This window comes from Lacerta agilis, chromosome 3, assembly GCF_009819535.1.
Source record: "Lacerta agilis isolate rLacAgi1 chromosome 3, rLacAgi1.pri, whole genome shotgun sequence".
Taxonomy (NCBI): domain Eukaryota; kingdom Metazoa; phylum Chordata; class Lepidosauria; order Squamata; family Lacertidae; genus Lacerta; species Lacerta agilis.
The window spans coordinates 72,019,437-72,033,761 of record NC_046314.1 but is presented as its reverse complement, the minus strand read 5'-3'; the positions used below and the strand labels follow the sequence as shown (position 1 = coordinate 72,033,761).

Genomic DNA, 14,325 nt, shown 5'->3' with positions numbered 1-14,325 from the left:
AGCTACCATGTTCATGGGTAGGAAGGGCAGCAGTCAGAAAAATGAAATTATATTGCCAAATATTTGTGTAAGTACTTCTACCAATAATATTTATTTTATTGCCTATCAAGGTTAAAATAGAAGGTTTTGAATAAATTCCATTGAGCATCCACCAATGCATATTGAATTAATAAAGATTTCAGCATGTTTCTATGACAACGAGAAAAAATATGGGAGTCAAAATGTACCCGAATATGTCAGAGTTGTTAGTATAAAAGAGGAAGAGTGCACACATGCCCATATTTGGTATCAAGGTCCTTGGGTTAGCCAACACAGATCAGATGCTAAGTGTATCAGAAGTATAGTAGGACATGAGATCAAAATGAATCCTCCAACAATATTACTGGCAGCAATAAAAAGACAAATTGGAAAGGAACATGTCATGCTAGTTGTGAACATGTTAACCTCAAAATATATCTTACTGACAATGGCATGGAAATCAGTTTTTCTACAAACGCTTGGTCAGTGGAGAAGGAAGATCCTCATTTTTATGAGCAAGATCATGACCTAAAGGAGGGAAAGAATGAAACTTGTCTATTATTTGGTTTCCTGCAGCATCTTTCAATGTTCAAGGATCTGCAGTACTCAGATAGCAAGGGAGTAAGGACCCTGCCACATTAATAAGAGCAAAAGTAACATAACATACTGAATTATATTTCCAGAAATACACGCAGAGCAGCAGAAGTCTGGATGGATGAATACAAAAATTTCTATTATGCAGCAGTGCCTTCAGCCAGAAATGTACCTTATGGCAAGTAAGTGTAATTACTCCTTTCCTATTGTTAATGCGTTTTGAGATTGCCTTTCGGAGGCAGCCTGGATTTAAAATATTATAAAGTTAATGCTTAAAGTATCGTTGACTATAGAAATACAGTTTCACTTGTCTCCAGTGAAGGGTTCAGTCCCACCTTATGGTCAGAGATAAGAAAGATTTGAGGGAAGCTCCCAGAACCCAGAATCTTCTGCACCTAGCTCTCTCCCTTAAGGGAACTTTGCTTCCTGGCCTCTCAGGCTCCTCCTTGCTGCTCTAGTGGTAGTCGGCTAGGCAGAGAATGCTGCCTCAGGTAGCACTAACCAACCGGTAATCTGCAGAGCAACACAAAACCTGAAAGCCATGTAGGGGAAGCAGCAAATGGATGTGAAGCCAATTGCTCTTATTATCTAGGCATGCCTCCTAGCAGCACTCAGTCCTCCTGACTGAGACTAGTGACTGCCCATTTCCTTATCAAGAGTGAGGGCTTGAGGATACCATGTGACAACTCGCAGCATTCCCTTTTAGAGGTTTTGCATTCTCCCCGCTATTCTGAGGATGGGCAATTTATGGTTTTGTGTTGTTGTTTTTTAGCTCCTTCCCCATCCCCTCCATCCCTCTATTCAGTCCGTTCAGCCTTCTGTGCCCAATAAAATCCTGCAATCTACAAACTGCTTCTCAGGCTCCTATCTTTCAGCTTACTACTGACATTCTCAGAACAAATAAAGGAAGCTTCGTTGGCAGATAATGTATGTGGAGCTAAAGGGTCACATTACTGCTATCCTTTCTGACTTGCCTGTGGCAAAACCTACTCCTGTATTGCCTTCACAGAACGGACAGTGTGATCAGTTGCAGCTCCACAACAAAAGGGTCACCCATCCACATTCAACCCCCACGTCAGACTGAACTTGCTCCAGACTCCCTTAACCCTTTTGACATTCCCCAAGGGACAGCTAATATTTATCAATTATTGCAACACCCTCCTCTAGCACCAGTGTTGGGCTCACTGGATCCCTTCGTTAACCCTGAATATGATCCGGGGGAGTGGAGTGAGGGATCTTGAGTGGAAGAACAAACCTCATTTTTTTCTATTTAACATGTTCCTCACTGAAGCTCTTCTCCAGCAACAAGAGAAAGAAGAATTGGTTCATGCCTGAAAGGTAGTTCTGTGTTGCTGGATGAGGGGCATCAGGTCCCGCTCTGTTTTTGGCTGCTCCAATTAATCACCATAGTTTATCCAGCTTAACAAGCTTTCCCCATTTAGTTATTGTTTGGGAAGTGGGCATTTGTTCTCTCGGTGTATGTTTCTGTGTCTCGTCTGAGCAACCTGTTGGAGTTTCGCTAGGACTCTGGGAGATTTCCCTCAAGTTCTCTTCTCTGCCTTTGACCACAGAACTTACCCTTGAGATAGGAACCAATGGTTCTTTTTAGATTATGCTAGTTTAAATATAGCTGATAAACACTGTTTCTCTCAATAGTATTCAAAGCCGAATGGAGTTGAGAAGGAGACTTAACTGCAAACCATTCAAGTGGTATCTTGAAAATGTGTACCCTGAGCTAAGGTGAGTCATCTGTTTCATACAAGTGATGTTTGCTGTTGCTTTTCAGCAAATTGGGGAGTGGGGGGACGGGGCACTATCCTTTCCTCATTGAACTTTTATTTTGTGACTTTTGCCCATCTGTTTTAATACCTTCAAAATGCAGTTCGTACATCAGGTGTGACAGTGTTGCTAGGAATAGGTTTGCTGCTTTTGTAAATCCATGATAAACTAAAAACACAACATGCAGCATATACATGTTGGTTTATTTATTTCATTTCTATCCTTCCTTTTGTCTAAGGCAGGCTTCCTCAAACTCGACCCTCCAGATGTCTTTGGCCTGCAACTCCCATGATCCCTAGCTAGCAGGACCAGTGGTCAGGGATGATGGGAATTGTAGGCTCAAAACATCTGGAGGGCCCAGTTTGCCTATGCCTGATCTAAGGAGCTCCAAGTGGTGTCCTGTACTGTTGGCTGGGACAGGAAGCAAGTTGCCTTTCTGCCATTTAGCCTAGGCTGGAATAGAAGGCTGCTTCAGAGGCCAGCTGCTGCTTGCCAATCACAAAAGCTAACATTTCATGTCCCTATTCCCATCTGCACATAAAAAGCAGCTGAAGATCGGAATATACAGACCCAGATGGCTTACTAGGCTGGGTCCTAACCACAGAGTTTCTGGTTCAAGCCATGTTTTTCCCATACTATATAAAAGTCACATGGGTAATTTTTCTTCTTCTATGTGTGGTCACTTCTAGGGAAATAATCTGGAAGAGCTATCAACTCCTTATTTCATACTCATAATTACTAAAGTAGATAGAATCCCCCTTTTTCCTGTTGTACATATAAATGTGAATTTAACAGGGTGGGACGAAAAGACGTTGAGGAATAACTAATTCATGTTTAATTAAGGTACCGTATTTTTCGCTCCATAGGACGCACTGGACCATAGGGCGCACCTCATTTTTAGAGGAGGAAACAAGAAAAAAAAAATTTCTGGTTTTCCTCCTCTAAAAGCCCTGTTTTGTTTTGTTTTGCTTTTTTTGAGGATCAGCTAAAAGTTTTGCAGCTTTTTTGCAAAGGGAAAAGCCCTGGCTTTTTTGAGGATCAGCTAAAAGTTTTGCAGCTTTTTTGCAAAGGCAAAAGCCCCTTTTTTAGGATCAGCTAAAAGTTTTGCAGCTTTTTTTTGCAAAGGGAAAAGCCCTGGGGGGTTTTTTGGGGGGGTTGAGGATCAGCTAAAGGTTTTGCAGCTTTTTTTGCAAAGGGGGAAAAGCAAAGCTCCTTTTGCAAAGGGGGAAAAGCAAAGAGGAAAAGCCCCATTTTTATGGGGTTTAACTCACATTTCTGCAGCTTCTAAAGGAAAGGGAGCCATTTCTACTGTTGCCAGACAGATAATCTAATCAGCCAGTCACATGTCCTGGGGAAAAAAACAACCTCCCTCTGCAGCACATTCAACAAAGGAGGGCGGGGCTGAAAGGGAGCCGGGGACTCTTATCTCTCTCCCGATCTCTTGCTGATCAGCTGCTGAGCGGGTCCTTTCAACACTCCCTTTTCTCTTTGTAAATTAAATAGCACAATCTGCTTTTGGCCCCTGGGCAATTCAGCTCCAGGGACCACCATTCGCTCCATAAGACGCACAGGTATTTCCCCTTACTTTTTAGGAGGAAAAAAGTGCGTCTTATGGAGCAAAAAATACGGTACATTGGGAGTTTCTGCCCTGACAGTACTTTAAACCAGATCAGTGTGAAGTAATTTCTCATCTCTTGTCAATCGTCATTCTGGATGCAGTTCAGTTTATTTTAGCTGCTTCATCGGGTGTGTTATGGGGAGAAAGTGGGATTTGAAAGAATAATTTGAATGCCTACATTAAAGGATACAAGGCAGAGAGGTGCACAGTATTTTTCTACTCTCTGCTGTACCCCCATAACTGTGCCTGAAGACCTGCTTATTGGAAAACTTGGCGGCTGTTGCATCATTTATCTTCAAATCCAGGGGAATTTAAAATGCAGGTTTGGGGGAGGCTGAGAGAGCTACCAACAGGAAAGCTCTAGAAAAGAATTGCATTGTGTTGCCTCTGAATTTTACGCAAGCATAGAGTAGTTTTTAATACTGAAGGATGTTTGGAATTCTAAACTGTTTTGTGGCGTTTCACTTTTCAGGGTACCTGATCACCAAGATATAGCTTTTGGGGCCTTGCAGCAAGGAACCAATTGCCTTGACACTTTAGGCCATTTTGCAGATGGCGTTGTTGGTGTTTATGAATGTCATAATGCCGGGGGAAACCAGGTTAGTAATCACAGGTTCACAAGAGGCAATAAATTAAATTCACTACATGTTAGAAACAAGACTGATGGGGAAATCACATTTTATATTCCTTATCACCGCAAAGAAAGTAGGTTTATTACCGTATTACTCCTTTTAAGTCTTTCAGACCTGCCTATTTGGAAATTCATTGTTAAATTGTGTTTTGGTCACCTTTCCTTCTGACGTTTGCCAAATACGGCTTTGAGGATTTCCATTTGTGTTAAGGAGATATGACACGACAAACGAAAGGATACTGGATAATTTAACTTTTGCGGGCTGTAAATAGGCTTGACTCCTCATTGTTTGTGCAGATACAGAAACTTAACATATAGACGTTTGAAGTATTACTTCATCCTTCTGAGACTTGGCCTGCAAGCATTTTTCCCCCCATGTTGAGGATAAGGTGGGTGAATGAATGGGTTGAGTGTATATACGTGTGAGAGAGACATTCTTACTTTTAGAACATGGATTTCCATTAACAGCTCTTGAACCTCAGGGTTAAACATAATTAAACAGCTACCGATGAAATGGTGCCTTAAACAAGAGAACACAAAGCTGACATTTTCAAAATTCATGCCTTTTTGCTTCACGTTGAGATGATGTGCAGAGGTGATGTCAATAAACTTACGTATTTATTTCCATATGCCATGCAGTGCATGGGGGATAGTTTGGCTGAGTGAAAAGAAATAAAATATCTGGCATGGATACAGGAGCACAAACTCCATAGGCTGAAGGGGAAGTGGAGTGTGCTGTATACTGAATCCAGACAAAATAGGCTGGATTCCGAGACACAACAGACCTCAAGCAGTGGATGCATTAAGTACCTGTGGTCATCTTTTCCTGCAGCAGAGTTGCAGTCAAATTGTTCTCATCTTGCAACTTAGCGCTGCAACTTCAGTTGCCTTTTCTCCCTTGGCTTGTGAAGGTCATTGTTTGGGAATGGCTCCATCTTGTGGTCAAAGGCAGGAGTGGAACTTAAGGAAAGTAGGCAACTCCCACAATTCAGATCACTCCTGCCTTTTTTGTCAAAGCGGAACACTTTCCTTTAGCTCCTGGCCCTTACTTCTCCTTAAGCTTCTTAATTTTATCTTTTTCTAACTGCAGCCATTCATTAAATGCCTCCTCCTTGTTCCATTCTCCTCTTGGCTACCCATGCTGTCTGCAACTCGGAAGCCCTCATTCTCTGCTTCTCTCTAGCCCTCCTTTCCCTCCAACCTAGCCTGCTGTTTTCTTCCACAGTCTTTTTTCTACATTTGTTTTGCCTCAATCCTTTTCCACACTCCCTCCCTCCCCATTCGCTGTAAGTGTTGCTCCATTTTGGAAATACTTTAAGCTGCCCTAATAGTTGAGGAACGAGTCTCCACTTAGGCGTGTCAGGTCATGTGGGAAGTAAAATTAAGCTGATGGAATGAAAACCAAGAATAATTGTTTGTTAAACGTACAACCTTATACTTGGAAAAGATATGCATGCAATACCCTTTAACATCTCATGCTTCCCGTAGTTTTTCAGTATTTTCATTCAGGGGCTGACTTGCACATTAATCATTTTAAAACACTGTTACCAAATGGCTTCTTTGCCAAACCCCATTAGTTATGTCAATTGCTCAGTGGTGCCTCCTAGTACAATCAGATTTCATCTGCTGCCACTTCCCAGAAGTAGGCTGCATGTTTCTTTACTGAAAATGAAGAGGCGCTGCTGCAATTCTGCATTTGAAATATTCCTATGGAAGAGCCGCGTGCTTACAGTGTAGTTAGCAGAGAGGTAGATCTTGATCATCTCCAATGATGGGAAATTGCACTTCAAGGCAAGTTCAAGATGGAACGAGACCCTCAGTATGCATTACCTATGTGGGCGATAGTCATCAGAAGTGGCCTGGTGTACGTGCTGAAAGGGGCGCAGGTGGCATTGTGGTCTAAACCACTGAGCCTCTTGGACTTGCCGATTGGAAGGTTGGCAGTTCAAGTCCCCGCGACGGACTGAGCTCCCATTGCTCTGTGCCAGCTCCTGCCAACCTAGCACTTTGAAAGCACACCACTGCAAGTAAATAAATAGCTATCGCTGCGGCGGGAAGGTAAACGGCGTTTCCGTGCGCTCTGGTTTCCGTCACGGTGTTCGGTTGCACCAGAAGGGGTTTAGTCATGCTGGCCACATGACCCGGAAAACTGTCTGTGGACAAACACCGGCTCTCTCAGCCTGAAAAGCGAGATGAGCGCCGCAACCCCATAGTCGCCTTTGACTGAACTTAACTGTCCAGGGGTCCATTACCTTATATGCTGAAATACAAGTTTTATAAGAGAGATGGGTATAAAATGTCACTGGCAGTTCAAATGTTGTCTGTGAGTCTTTCCTGTTTCTTACTTTCTTAGGGGTGAAGCAAAACCTTTAAATTCATTCAATACATTTAGATATTCCCAGAAGGTAGGATCCAGCTGTATGATGGTGTGCTGTACCGCCAGCAGAGGGCAGTATAGGACAACTCTCTCCAGTTCATCTTAAAAGCAGTACAGTATTGCACTTCCAGATTCACAATTCCGGGATTAATATCGGATTCCAAAGCACCATCTAAAATCATTGGGGCAGAGTTCTCAAATGTTTCTCCCTAGGTGGGGGGGGGGAGAATACCAGCAATTTGCATTTCATAACAGACACTTCTGTCTTTGTAAGAGCCTTTTCTCGTGTTAGAAGAACGTTGTAACAATCAGGTAAAAATGAAATGTTTTGCAAGCATTCTGCATGATTATGACTATGTGTCATTTCCTTTCTGTTGCAGGAATGGGCCTTAACAAAGGACAAGTCAGTGAAACATATGGATTTGTGCCTTACTGTTGTAGACCGAGCTCCTGGCTCACTCATAAAACTTCAGGGCTGTAGAGAAAATGATGGTAGACAGGTCAGTACACAGAATACAGCCATGTGCAAATAGGGCCGAGAGCACACCAATATCATGCACACCCTTGTAGATATTTGCTCCTCTTCCCTGTGCCTTGTTCTGCCACCTACCTTTCCGTAGGATATTATATATGTCTGCTGGACTTCTGCCAGTAGAGCAGTGTTGAGTTTGTGTCATTGAATCACTTTGGGTTGGCTACTGTGAGACTCATTGTATTATTATTATTATTAGTAGTAGTAATAGTAGTAGTAGTAAGTAGTAGTATACCGCCCTTCGTATGTTGATCTCAGGGAAGTTCACAGCATATAAATGCAACATAAAACAATAAAAACATAATAAAAACAAAACAATAACCCTCCACCCACTCCCACAAACACATTTAAAAGGATATAGGATGTTATTCAGCCAAAGGCCTGGTTGAAGATGTTTTCGCCTGGCATCTAAAGGTATATAATGAAGGTGCCAGGTAAGCCTCCCTGGGGAGAGCATTCCACAAACAGTAGAACTGATGACTGGCCTTTCTTACAGCAAGCTGTCTAGTGTAACTAAATCCTTAGGTTTCATTCACCTCCCAGCATTTAATCTCTCACTCTAGTATACCAGGGGCTTTCAGCTTCCATTTGGGAAGTTTATGTGGACAATGCTAAAGGAAAATTTACAGCCACAGCGGGTTTGCAAAGTAAATTTAACAGTAATGACTTTAAGGAGTTAAAATTATTTGCTGTACAGTAGTACCTCTAGTTACGGGCTCGGATCTGTTCCAGGGTGCCGTTTGCACCCCGAGAAGTCCGCAACTATAGCGCCTATTCTGCACTTGCTGCAATAGAGCGCTTCTACGCATGTGCAAGACACGTAGAGAGCTTCTGCGCATGCGCGCACGGCAAAACCCGGAAGTATAAACTTCCGGGTTTGCCACGTTTGTATCCTGAAGAAAACGCAACCGGAGACTGACGTAACAAGAGGTACAACTGTATGGAAAATAGATGGTAGACAAAATAACCCTAGAAAATACCGGGCTTTAAAATCAACATTTATCTAAGTGGAATAACTTTTTAAATCTTCTTCTTCTTCTAGAAATGGGAACAAATTGAAAGCAACGCAAAACTGAGGCACGTGGGCAGTAACCTCTGCTTAGACAGCCGAAATGCCAAAAACGGTGGTCTGACGGTTGAAGTCTGCAATCCCTCGCTATCGCAGCAGTGGAAGTTCACACTTAACCTGCAGCAGTAGTAGGGCTTGCTCAGGAGGACTGTTCTCGTTTCCGAAACCTTGGGCAACATTTTGATTGCGTTACTGATACTTTATATACCTCAGTATTCCATCTTTGTCTGAAAGTAGGCGACAAGTGAACAAAAGGGAAGCAAGTGAACTGGGGACCGTGCCATTGCCTGGTCAAAACGTAGCTGCTGCACGACTTGCTCCTTTCCACCGCAAAGGCTCACCAGTTCCTTTCCAGCATCAAGCTAAATCCTTCCACAGCAGATGATAAGATTCCTAGGAACAACAGATGTACAGTAGTAGGAAACTGCTTTCAACACACAGAAGAGGGGGAGGGTGGGAGGGAGGGAGGGACTGGAGGGGAGGGAGGCAAATTGTTTGGAGAAGATCATTGGCAGTCTCCATTTTACATAGAAATCAGTGTTCGTGGTTTCCAGAAATCAAAGCATTTTGAAGGGTTTTTGCCATGTGTACTTGGTATATTTCACCATGGACTTTTCTATGACAGAACTCTTAAATATAAACATTATATATGTTTATATATAAATATATATATATAAAATATATATTGTCAAAATTTTCAACTTTCTATCAATTTTTCATCATCCTGTAATTTATCCCAAAAAAACAAAACAGAAAAAAAGAAAAGCAATTTAACACTTTTCTGGGAAGTGGACTGGACAGTTGGTAGAAGAACAAAACTTTGTGAAGATGCAGGTTTGTGCTGCTGAGTTGTGTTAATGCAAACACTGGATGTTTCTGCTTTGTGAAGTGTGCCTATTTTTATTTTTTATTGTTTTGCGCTTCCTCCTCCTGGGAAATCTCGGACCTCCGTAGAGGAGGGTGATCAAATGGCAGAAAGGAGCTGGCACGGTTCATCTCACCAGCATCGTCAACTCCAGTTCGGGAATTCATGCCATGTTGTCTGGATATCTATAAACTTGGTATTTGTATTGGGCAGTTTTGGGCTACTTAAAAAAAATAGTTTGGCCTTCTTAAAATAATGCAGCTAGGTGGGTTTAGTCTTCAGGTTGTGTTCTTATCAATACACGTTTCTTTTTCTCCTTTTAAAAAGTTGTCTGACAGCACAAGATCACAATAGCCTTCTCGTGGAAGCATGGGCAGCTACCTACTGAATATCAACATTTCAGCTGTTATGCCTCTGCTTTGGGGCGGGGCTTTATCATGGTCTGGGTTTTTTCTTTGCACCTGTGTCCTGTTTTAAACTGGTGTTTCAAACTTGGCTGGAGGAAAATAATCTGAGTACATTGGAAGGAGCCATTTCAATCCAACTGCTGTTTTTATATCAAAGTAATGTCAGGGGTTACTCTGACATCTTTGCGTGTAAATCCCCCCCCCCACACACACACACACTCTTCTTAAAAACACAGCTTATGTAAGATTTTAACGGTGCCCTCTGGTGATTACAAAGGACAAAGACAAATTGTTATGCAATCATGTTTTGACAGTGTTCTCTTCCAGCTACATAGGTCTTAAGAGTGTTCCACAAACTGTATTTTCCCTTATAGCTGCAGTATTTGCCACAAAATGGACACAAAGGCTTTGACATTTGCAGAACCGGTTTAAAACAGGCTGCTGAACTGTTATATGACATGCTTGTGATATCTTCAGGTAGTATTCGGAGATGTCATATGAATTCTACATGGTTTGAATCCACATTGCTTTTTCCTTGAATGTGGATTTGTGCATATAATCCTCTTCCAGACCAAATTTCCTTCTGCCACACTCCAAGTTCCCATGTTTATCCTATTTACATATGACCTTGGCAACAAAAAGAGAGAAACTTTGGACTTGTGTTTTTCAAGATTCACTTTATTTTCAGCCGCCCAACACTTGACGTGAAAAATATTAGTGAAGATGAAGATGGTGATGTTTTAATATTTGAGGGAATATGCATTCAACTCACAACTATACAGCCAACTGGTTATGATCCAGCGCTTCTAGGAAAAGAACTTAATGAAGGGGAGCTGAAATATTAACATTTTTTTTCTTGTGATTTAAAAGCTAGCAGACAAACCAGCTGCTGTTTTCTGAAATAATAGGAGTTTGCTGCCTTGACTGTTAACCTAACCAGAGTTGTTAGTAAGTTTTATTAATAATATCTCCCCACTCCAGAAACTCTAATGTCGTCTATGTATTATAAAATGAGAATATGTTCTTAAAATTCTAAAGATCCTACGCAGACAGTATCTCCATGCTGAGACCGCAAATTGTGGGTGATGGATGAGAATGGAAAAATGGTAATGTGGTGTTAGCTATGTTTACATGACACAGTGTGCCAAAGTTATTTACTGTGACTTCATCCTTTTTTAAAGTCTACGGATTTCTGGTGCTATGCACCAACGACTGCTGCTGCACAGATCCTCTGTCAGTGGGGTGTACTAAGGAGCACTGTGTGAAAACCTTTGGCATGAACGGAGGGTGTGCAGTGGCAGATATTGACCTTAGGTATCAGAAATAGCCAACATCTCTCCCCCACCCCACCCCGCTTCCTTTTATAATGAATCACTAGGAGACTTGGAAACAAATTGCAATGCTATCTCTGTGCTAACCTTATCTGAGTGTCTTCAAAGCAAAAATTATTGGGGGTACATGTGAATTTTATTTTGCAAATCAGTTGTCATTTGGAAACTGTCATTTCAGTTGGTTCTTTAAAATCTGCTGTACAGAGCTTGTACTTTGTTCATTTTATAGATGGAAACCATCCTTGAAAAAAAAAAACCTGTTTGTTTAACTTAAGGAAATAAATACTTTATAGATAAGATAGCGAGGTTTGCTGCCATTCTGTTTTTGTGTACACTCAGGAACTGGCCCCAGAATACATGAACTTCAGACCACTTGATCTCCTTGGCTAGCCAGCATTCTTACGGTGACTTAGTTTGGACATTGCTTTTAACCATAAATTAAATTCAACTATGGTTTTAAAGTGAGCACGTGCAGCACTCCTCCGTATTGCTTCCTTTCCTGAATGGAGTGAACCGAAAGAGGCTGGATTGCCATTACATGTGAACTTTGTGGGTGGCTTCTCTCCTAACAAGCCATGGCGGTATGTATGTGTTTTGTTACACAAGTACCAGTAATAAACTACAAGCACTAGTCTGCACATTTTAAAAAAAGCCAGCTCCTGGTTTGTTTCTTCCATGCGGTGAAGAAAGGTGGGGACTTTTGCGCCAGCATGTTGCTCATTCACATGGATCCTAAGTTTCATATAAGCTGTAGTTTAATAGAGTGTGCAAACCGGGCCTGTGTTTTTGTAAACCAAATTTTGCAGATCCAAAGAATGCTTGAGACATTTCCAGTCGGGGAGGTGCATCTGTCTGATTTGGTTTTTGGTTTTTACTTTGAACAGCAAACCTTCACGCTGTATCTGAAAGCGCTTCTGAATCTCCCTTAGTTTCCAAAGAGATTTGTCGTGGTTGGTGGGTGTTTGAAAAACACCAAGGATGCTTTGAATTGGTTCGTGGTGCTTTGGATTTGATTTCATGAATTTGTTTTATGAGTTGCTGAAGATAGGAGGCTTCCACCGTGGCCACTAGACAGTATTGTTGCATCTAATGTAGATTGAAGAGGAAGCTGCCTTCCTCACCAGAAACATTCTGTTTCCACCTCCAATTCCTTGCCATTTCTACTAACGCAATACTATATTACTATCTGTACCAACTGCTGCAGTTCCTCACAACTTTGAAACAGCATGTTGTGTAAAAGTTTTCCTTTCTTTGCTCAGGACAAATTGGGCTCCGGAAACTTACCTCTCCCCTTAACTTTCACATCAAGCCACAGCTGAGAAAGTATTTGTATCGAATGTTAAAATAGCCTGTTGCTATTTCCTGGAGGTGGGGTCGATATCCAGAACCAAGTATCTGGAAAAGTGAAGGGATTGCAGAGCAATAGTTGGCCTGCCAGGTAGTAGATTTCCAGTGTTCTCACTTGTTCTCACCTCCCTACGTATAATTCTGCCACATCTATGTCCTTCACAATCGATGCTTGCTGTTGAAAACCATAATTTCCTCTCCTTTGCCCAAGCAGGGAATTAAAATGCTAGGCACAATTGCTAGTCAATGGTGTCCTTGCATTGGTGGACTTCCCTCTCTTCTCTCTTGCATGGCCTAAATCTGCTTCAGAGGATTGGGAAACCCTTCAATGTAGATTACAATCTAGAGAGCTTTATTATCCTGTAGGGTGGCATGGGGGGGTAATTGTTTGGGGCTTTAATGAAAACCCTTCACCAGTTAATGAGAAAAAAAATTGCATTCAAAACTTACCATGAGAAAATTTTCTTCTGCAATTCTCACGGGTCAGGTGCAGAGTTTTTTTTTGGGGGGGTGCAGTTACCTTAGTTTTGAGGTGGCTAAAGGGTTTTTGCGAGTGCCCTTGCTTTTCATTCTACAAATGGACTTCACTCTGCAGCCTGCCTGGGTGCCCATGTTTCAATTAGATGGCGTGTTTCAATTAGATGTTTCAATTAGATCTTCCCTTAGATGGCGTGGACAGCCAGGGATGCTGCAGAGGGCTGGTGAAATGTTTACCAGAAAGAAAAACACGCCCTGTCCACGGTCACCTTGCTGTGAGAAGGTAAAATCAAAACCCTGCACCCACCCGAGTTCTAAAGATTTCCTAACGAGGCAGAAAAACACCAACCTTTTTAGAAATTGGACCATGCAGCACTACTCTCAGAGCAGGGGTGACCTGTGACCCTAGATGTACAGCCTTTGTCATCCTGTAGCTGACTGCGGGTGATAGAAATTGGGAGTCCAACAATATCAGGAGGTCCACATGCTCCCCGTCCTTTCTTAAGAAGGAAAGCAACCATGTTCCTGCATGTAAGGACTGCAAACCTTGGGGGCCCTTGGTGGAAAGGTGGTGTATCAATGCAAAAACTCTTATTATACTGCTGAAACTGTTAAATTCCAAATGCGACTTAACAGATACGAGCTCTAATAATTCTAGCCATCATGTATGAGATGGAATTCATTGAGTTACAGAAGAGACTGGATTGTGCCCAATAGTGGCTTCTGTGCATAAGATGAGATAAACAATTTTTGCCAATTATCACTGCATTATGCAAATGGAAGTGCCTGGCACTAACGCAAAGCCACAGTTGGATGCATTCCAGTGTGTCTCCAATCATTGCACATAATGCTTGCCTAATTGGTTGTGTATGTCCTATGCCTTCCTTCCAGTGAAATCTCCCGTGCTGAATTCTCAGATCTAATGTGTTATTGCTGATGCCTTTGCCAATGACAGGGACACACAATATCTTCAGCCATGTGTTCAGATATTTTTAGCTGGATACCATGAATCAGGAATTGTAATTTGGCTTCCCAGCACAGCAGCGCAAGCAACCGGTTCCTAGTTCTGACTCCACTTGAGCCTGCTGCATCTTGTGGCTTGCAAATCATGTCTACATACCCCACTTAGTATGCTTTAAAAAAAATAGAAATACATTGGTACCTCGGAAGTCAAATGGAATCGGTTCCAGAAGTCCGTTCGACTTCCAGAATGTTCGGAAATGAAGCTCCTGCAGCCAATCAGAAGCCACGTAAACCGCATCGGATGTTCGGGTTCCAAA

General features: G+C 42.1%; 1 protein-coding gene across 1 annotated transcript in view; it reads left to right on the top strand.

Moving 5' to 3' along the window:
* GALNT2 (polypeptide N-acetylgalactosaminyltransferase 2) overlaps positions 1–9,086 on the top strand; it is a 59,989-nt gene extending 50,903 nt beyond the window's left edge. Inside the window, exons 12-16 of the mRNA XM_033144257.1 lie at positions 702–794; positions 2,269–2,352; positions 4,482–4,608; positions 7,398–7,517; positions 8,592–9,086. Coding sequence (XP_033000148.1) covers positions 702–794; positions 2,269–2,352; positions 4,482–4,608; positions 7,398–7,517; positions 8,592–8,747 — 580 coding nt within the window. The 3' untranslated portion in view covers positions 8,748–9,086. The remainder of the gene's footprint in view (positions 1–701; positions 795–2,268; positions 2,353–4,481; positions 4,609–7,397; positions 7,518–8,591) is intronic.
* The last annotated feature ends 5,239 nt before the right edge of the window (positions 9,087–14,325 follow it).